General features: G+C 57.7%; 3 protein-coding genes across 8 annotated transcripts in view; all 3 read left to right on the top strand.

Annotated features, from left to right (window-relative positions):
* The first annotated feature begins 797 nt into the window (after positions 1 to 797).
* On the top strand, positions 798 to 2,214 carry NKG7 (natural killer cell granule protein 7). Its single transcript, XM_027858150.1, has 4 exons — positions 798 to 1,417; positions 1,494 to 1,649; positions 1,742 to 1,876; positions 2,103 to 2,214. The coding sequence occupies exons 1-4, from the start codon at positions 1,264 to 1,266 to the stop codon at positions 2,165 to 2,167; spliced, it is 510 nt and encodes a 169-aa protein (XP_027713951.1). The 5' UTR covers positions 798 to 1,263; the 3' UTR covers positions 2,168 to 2,214.
* Positions 2,215 to 2,300: 86 nt separating this feature from the next.
* Positions 2,301 to 5,748, top strand: CLDND2 (claudin domain containing 2). 5 transcript variants are annotated; one of them, XM_027858143.1, is made up of 5 exons: positions 2,301 to 3,164; positions 3,372 to 3,550; positions 3,922 to 4,074; positions 4,557 to 4,676; positions 5,362 to 5,748. In XM_027858143.1, exons 2-5 carry the CDS (start codon positions 3,382 to 3,384, stop codon positions 5,724 to 5,726), a joined length of 807 nt encoding a protein of 268 aa, XP_027713944.1. In that variant the 5' UTR covers positions 2,301 to 3,164; positions 3,372 to 3,381; the 3' UTR covers positions 5,727 to 5,748. The 5 variants fall into 5 exon arrangements, with proteins under 5 accessions (XP_027713944.1, XP_027713943.1, XP_027713946.1 ...); XM_027858142.1 differs by having other exon boundaries at positions 2,301 to 3,550; XM_027858145.1 differs by lacking the exon at positions 5,362 to 5,748 and adding an exon at positions 5,077 to 5,249 and having other exon boundaries at positions 2,301 to 3,550.
* Positions 5,749 to 5,838: 90 nt separating this feature from the next.
* Positions 5,839 to 6,391, top strand: part of ETFB (electron transfer flavoprotein subunit beta) — a 4,077-nt gene continuing 3,524 nt past the window's right edge. For both annotated transcript variants that reach the window (XM_027858147.1, XM_027858148.1), the window contains exon 1: positions 5,839 to 5,983. In XM_027858147.1, coding sequence (XP_027713948.1) covers positions 5,927 to 5,983 — 57 coding nt within the window. In that variant the 5' untranslated portion in view covers positions 5,839 to 5,926. The remainder of the gene's footprint in view (positions 5,984 to 6,391) is intronic.

The raw sequence follows: 6,391 nt of genomic DNA, 5'->3' as shown, positions 1-6,391 counted from the left end.
TGTGTGTGTGTGTGTGTGTGTGTGTGTGTGTGTGTGTGTGTGTGTGTGTGTGTGTGTGTGTTTAAAGCCTCTCAGGTACTGGCTCTGAGTTCACCTCTGGGGACCCCTTCCTCCATTCTAACATCTTTGCCTCCAGGACCCCTTCCTCTTTGTTCCCATTCTTCCCAAGAATCCCCTGGGTTCCACTCTCTGTGTATGGTGGGGGAGGGAAGAGAAAGAAGTGGCCTGAAGTAGTCTCCAAGCCACCCTGGTTTTCCAGCTAAGAAATCATTTGTATAAACAAAAACTGAATAACCAAGTAAACAGACAAACAAACAGCCTGAGCAGTGGCATCTTTGGGAAATAAATTGAACCTTTGGCTGGCATCCTAGACATTTCAGGTCTCAAAAGCCCATGTAATCTTGGGGATTCTGGCCTCCCAAGCCTCCTGGGGCCCAGGTGTCCATGCTACAGTACCTTTGACCCCAGGAGTCCTAGCTCCCAGTTCCCCTCTTTGCATCGGTCTTAGGCTTCCCAGTGCCAACCTCCTTTGGGGGGACCCAAGTGACTGCCTCCAGCCTCTATTCACTTCAGGGATCTAGGCATCTAGTCACACCTACCCCTCCCCAGGATAGAACCAAAAGGGGCTTAGTGAGTCAGCTTTACCGAGCCTCTGCTGTTACTAGCCACATCCCCTCCTACCCACATCCTGGTGAATGCCACTGTTTTATTTTTTTTAACCTTCTCATACCACCTCCAGGATACCTCTTCTCTTTCATGGAATAGGAGGAAGAGGCCTCTCCCCTTAACACCCTATACAATACTCACTACCTGGGGGGATGTCAGTCTTACTTGCCTTTCCCCACACCCAGCTCCCACCAGCCCCAGGCAGAGGACAGCGATGTTAGGGTTTGAGGAAAGGAGTATAAAGATGATCTGCGTCATGAATCTGGTGTGAAACCCTCCACCACTTCCCTTTCCGGGACCCACACTTGAAGCCCCCAACCTCTTGCTGGCTTGGCCAAGTCTCAGTTCCCTCCCAGGCCCCTGAGACCCAAACATTTGGCTTCCAGTCCTCTGTAACTTTTTCAGGCCCCAGCTACTGGCACTTCTATCTCCCAGGAATTCAAGTTGCGCCCCAAATTCTCCCTACCCTACCTACAAGATCCAAGCTCCCTGTTCTTCTCTGGCTTCCACTGTCTAAGGCTCCAGGTGTCTGACCTCCCAGTTACTGCCCATTTCTGAGAATAAGGCACCCCCAGTTCCTGAGGACCCAGGTCAAGGATGCGTCTCTGCTCAGTGCTCTCCCTGCTCTCTGGGAGCCTTGCTCTAGCCCTCCTGCTGGTCGCACTGAGTACTGATAACTGGATCGCTTCTGTAGGCCCTAACCACCAGGCTCACTCTGGCCTCTGGCATCCAGATGAGGATTCTGTGAAAGGTAAGAGGGCAGCCCCTGGGATTTGTTGACCTTGGAACATCCAGTTTGGGCTGAGCTGCTGGCACCCATGTTGCAGATTTCATCCAGGCCACCCGAGTCTTCACCATCCTGGCTGCACTGGCGGGTCTGCTGTCCATCTCCTGTCTGATCCTTTCCATCACTCCATCTCTCCGCAACTCCAGCTTCAGCTACCTGGCCTCTTTGATTTTTTGCATCACAGCCTTTGCTGCAGGTGAGTCCCATGGCAGGGGAGGGAGAGAAACGTAGGAGGAAGAATTGGCAGGTTGGGGAGGAGAGAAGGGCCTCACAGCCCCCCATTCATAGTCCTCTGCAGCACGGTGGGAATGGCTGTCTACACTGGAGAGCGATGGAAAGAATCTGATCAGCCTCAGATTCAGACCACCTTTGCCTGGTCCTTCTACATGGGATGGATTTCTGTTCTCTTCTTCCTTTTCACTGGTGAGTGGAGGAAGTAAGGTATGGGGAATGTGTGGAGGACTAGAAGCCTCTGGGAATACAGGCCTCCCATCCCAGAAAGGGAGAGAGACTGGGAAAAGTGGCCCTTACCTCTTGGGTCTCTAGAGTGAAGCCCCACATTGGGAGGATGGAGAACAGGACATGAATGGGGTGGGGGAGGGGATCCAAATGAAGCTCCTCTGAAGCCTCCCTCTCTCTACCACAATAGGAGTCCTGAGCCTTGTGATGCACTGGGGTGCTCCCCGTCCCAGCTATGAGACCTTTTCAGCTTGAGAAATCAGCCCTCGATTCACTGAATAAATCAAAAGTTGCCTACTGGGTTTATTTGTGTCTTATTCCTCCCAAGCCTAACCCTAAGTCCCCAGTCAGCTTGACTCTCTGAACCCTTCATCTCTCCGTCTCTTCGATCTTTCATCTTATCCCAGTAACCCTCCTCTCAACCACACATCCTTTCCCATTCTCCCTTGACTACCTGCCAGTGTCCCCCTAGAACACTGTTACCTACGATCCCACCTTCCATTACCACTCTGCCTCTTTCCCCATCTCCTAGCCTCCACTATCTCCCTTCTCCCTATCTCCCAGTACTTCCTATGTCCTAGTCTTTCCCCAGTGTCGGTCTATGCCAACATGCCTTCTCTTCCAGTCTTCCCTGAATCCCTTTTCTCCCCCATCCCCCATCCTGTCTCATAGTATCCCACACACACTACCACCTTTCTTTACTCCTCTCAGTCTTTCCCTTCTGTCTCTCCTCTTCATCCTCCTCTTCTCCCCCTCTCCTCCCAATTTCTCAAACTTTCTGTCTCCAAATTTCCCCCTACTCCATTTCTCCAGTCTTCCCCTTCTGTTGCCTCTGCTCCTAGAATATCCTGTTTTTTCCCTCCTCTCGTCCCAAACCTCAGATGTCTCCTTAACTCTCTCATCCCTTATTCTCCCCCGTCAATTTCCACTCCCTCCCTCAGGAGTCCCTGTGTTCAATCTTCTTCTATCCTGTTGCTGATCTAGGACGAACAGGCTCTGTCTCCTCAATTAATGGTGTGTGTGTGTGTGTGTGTGTGTACCTTTAATGAAGTGTAGGGGGATTCTGGAACTCCTTCCTCATAGAGACCCTGGACCCCCCTCCCCCACTAACCCTCCATCTCCCCACCCCAAGCGGGAGGTGCTAGAGTAGGACGGCTGAGCTGTGTGTGAGCCACGCAGGTGGGGGGTTCCCCTCAAATGGAGGGACTCATCCTGAAGAGCAGGCTAGCTGAGCTGGGCGTGAGCCATACAGGTAGGGGATTCCCCTTAAATGGAGGGGACTTGTCCCGAGGAGCAGGCTAGCTGGACTGGGCGTGGGCCACGCAGGTGGGGGGACAAAATGTGGGGAGGGTTCCCCTCAAAGGGAAGGGTTTCGATGTGACCCAGGAAGAAAGGAGTGGGTGGGGAGGACCCTCTCCACACCTGGAATCCCAGCCCTGCCACACCCCCTGGCCTGTAGCAGCCCCTGGATGGGGGTGAAGAGAAGCCTTCAGAGTGCCGGCCTGTCGCTGGGAGTCTTGGCCAACATCCTCGTCGTGCTGGCCACCGCCACCGACTTTTGGAGCCGCTTCTCCGATGGCCACAATGGACTGTGGCGGATGTGTCGAAAGAACAGTTGTACCAAGGCCTCTTGCGAGAGTGAGGACCACTCCCCCCAGCCCCTCCCGCAGCCGCGCAGCACTTGAGGTCCCCTTGTCCTGACGTCCCACGCCCCGGGCCTCAACTTCTTTAACCGTAAAGCTGGCTGATCTCTGAACTCCCTTCCAGCACCAAATCTCTGACCCCTCGGCCGTCTCACTCCATCACCGCAATGGCCTGACACTGGCCCGTTAGGGCAGAGGTCCTTGACTGGGGACCGACCCTGACTATCGCATAGCCTTCCTCCAGTCATCACATCACCTCCCCTTCTTCTCCTTGCCTCTTAATCACCAAGCGGGGACGCTAAGGCCTCATGGGCGAGGAGGGGAGGTGTTTTTGCTGACACCTTGCCCCCTCCCCCCTTTCCCCAGCCATGCTGGCGGTGACAGCGGCCTGTGTGGTGTTGGCAGCTGGTTCGGGTCTCGTGGCCACAGTGCTGGGCGTCCGAGTCCTGCACGCATCCCTCAACGGGAACCTTATCCCACCCCGGGGCCGGAACGCCTGCCTGGTCTTCTTTCTGAGCGGTGAGGGGGCCCGAGTCGGAAGAAGCAGGCATGGGGCGAGGCCAGGACCAAGCCCGGGAGCGGAGCGGTAGAGAGCGGGGCTCAGGCCAGGGGTGGCCAGGGAGGGTTTTCTGGAAGAAGTCGGGGCAGGAGCTAGCCTCGGAAAGCACCCTTTCACTTTTAAGAAGGGGCGAGTGTAAGGCCAGAGGGGGAAAGAGTCAGAGCCAACCAGAGCTGGAAAAGGGGAGCACGGGAGGAGCCTAAGGTGTGCCAGATTACCTGGAAATGGGGCAGGGCTAGGGGCTCCGGGAGAGGGGCTGGCAGAGCTCAGGCACAAGGGTGAGGCGGAGCCAGACCAAGGAAAGGGGCGAAGGGTCTGGAAGGGGAGGGGAAAGATCCGGATGCGAGCGGGCATCTGGAGAGCCAGGCAGGAGAGCAGTTTTCGAGGGGAAGTCGGCCGCGGTCCCTCACCTCTGCTAACCCTGGGGGTCTGGTGGGGCCAGCGCTGCTGCTGCTGACAGGCATGGTGGGCTATACTGCGAGGGACGTGTGGAAGCTGGACAGCTTCTTCTCCTGGTCCTACTTCACCGCCTGGCTAGCCCTGCCCTTCTCCATCCTCGCAGGTAGTAAGGCCCAGGGGGAGATCCTCACGTCCTTCCAACCACCCGAGGGACCCCCAGGCCTACCCTCCAGTCCCTCCTCCCAAAGACCCGCAGTCCCCTCCCCTCCCCTCTCTTCCTGTTCTAGGGACTCCAAAGTCACTCAGCCCTGCAGGACAATGGACTCCCAGTCCCCCTCCTTCTGAGTCACTCGGTCCCCTCCCCTCCTCCGGACCCTTAGACATCTCCTCCTGAGTCATCCGGCCCTCTCCCCTCCTCGGGACCCCCAGTCCCCCTCCCCCCCAGTCACCAAGCCCCCTCCCCTCCTCGGGACCCCCAGTCCCCCTCCCTCTGAGTCACTCAGTCCCCTCCCCTCCTCGACCCTTAGACATCTCCTCCTGAGTCACCCAGCCCCCTCCCCTAGGCTTCTGCTTCCTCTTCGCGGACATGATCCTGCAGAGCACAGACGCCATCAGCGGCTTCCCGGTGTGCTTGTGAGCCCAGCGCGGCTGGGTCCAGGATCTAGGCTAATAAAGGCGCTTCCCTCCCCCAGTCTCGCTGGATTTCCCTCCTCCTGGAAGCCCTCCTGGAAAACCCCTGGTGGGAGGGGGCCAGAAGGGATGGAGTAACTTACAGTGTGGAAAAGGGGAGGGGGAAGGAAAAGACTGAACCCCGCCCTGTCCATGTGGCCCCGCCTTCTCTTCCCAAGGTCCTACCCCCGCCTGCCCTTTGGCCCCGCCCCCGTGCGCATCCTTCCGGACTCGCTCCCGCACATGCGCAACGAAGGCACAATTTGGGAGGAAAGACGGTTGGGGCTCCAGACCTTGCACCCTCGTTTGGGTCTTGGAGGTCCACCCTACCATCTGTGTGCCCTTTGCCCGCCATTGGGGTCCAAGTCTCGAAGCCCGCACACACCTACTCCCTTCATTGGCCCGTGGTCGAGCGCCCCTCCCCAAGCTTCCAAGGCATTTGGTGCTGATTGGAGGAGAGACTGCGAGGGGGCGGGATGATCTCATAACGTACTTTCTGATTGGTGGAGGGCGGCAGGGCCTTGTGGGGAGGAGTGTTGGGTAAAAGAGACCGCAGCAGTTTTGGAGGCGGGAAGAGAAGAGAGGCGGCGGAGTTAGTGGCTACTGATTGGTGAAGGCCGGAGTCAAGGGGCGGAGTCTAGAGACAGCGCCGGTCTCTGGTTGGTGGAGAGCTGAGAGGGCGGAACGCTCGCGCCGGTGAAGCGGCCTGCAAGCGTTAGTCCCGGCAGAGGCGGCGGCGTGAAGATGGCGGAGCTGCGCGCGCTGGTGGGAGTCAAGCGGGTCATAGACTATGCTGTGAAGGTGAGCGCGACCTCTGACCTCTCCTCGACGGTGCCAGCCTGACACTGGAGCGCGAACGCGCAGGGTGGCATTACGGCCAAACTAGGGCAAAGGTCGAGGGGCTGACCTTTAACCTCGATGTCTCCCTTACCCGCTCACTCTCCAGGGTTGACCCCTGACACGAGGCTAGAGTAAAAGGAGGGGGTCCTATATCCCTTTCACTAGCTGGAACTCTGAGGCTCAGCGTGGGTAACCCACAGGCCTGAGATTCCGCCCCCCTCCCTCTCCCCCCACACTGTGGCACCGGGAGGGGCGGGGCCCTAAGGGGGCGTGCTTAGAGATCACCAGGTCTGACCTGGGGAGGGACTCCTCTGGTTGGGGTGCAGGAGAGGGGGTTACCCGGGGAGGGAATCACCTGGCTGGGATGCA

The sequence above is a fragment of the Vombatus ursinus genome, unplaced genomic scaffold (genome assembly GCF_900497805.2).
Source record: "Vombatus ursinus unplaced genomic scaffold, bare-nosed wombat genome assembly UNPS02012758.1, whole genome shotgun sequence".
Lineage (NCBI taxonomy): Eukaryota > Metazoa > Chordata > Mammalia > Diprotodontia > Vombatidae > Vombatus > Vombatus ursinus.
Note: the sequence above shows the minus strand (reverse complement) of the source record. Positions and strands in the feature narration are given on the sequence as shown.

Excerpts from the sequence above, each read along its gene's own strand:
- NKG7 (XM_027858150.1), top strand. The coding sequence starts at position 1,264 with ATGCGTCTCTGCTCAGTGCTCTCCCTGCTCTCTGGGAGCCTTGCTCTA. Across the intron at positions 1,418-1,493 it reads AGATGAGGATTCTGTGAAAG|ATTTCATCCAGGCCACCCGA; the intron begins GTAAGAGGGCAG and ends CCCATGTTGCAG. Across the intron at positions 1,650-1,741 it reads CATCACAGCCTTTGCTGCAG|TCCTCTGCAGCACGGTGGGA; the intron begins GTGAGTCCCATG and ends CCCCATTCATAG.
- CLDND2 (XM_027858143.1), top strand. The coding sequence starts at position 3,382 with ATGGGGGTGAAGAGAAGCCTTCAGAGTGCCGGCCTGTCGCTGGGAGTC. Across the intron at positions 4,075-4,556 it reads CCTGGTCTTCTTTCTGAGCG|CGCTGCTGCTGCTGACAGGC; the intron begins GTGAGGGGGCCC and ends TGGTGGGGCCAG. Across the intron at positions 4,677-5,361 it reads GCCCTTCTCCATCCTCGCAG|GTCCTACCCCCGCCTGCCCT; the intron begins GTAGTAAGGCCC and ends TCTCTTCCCAAG.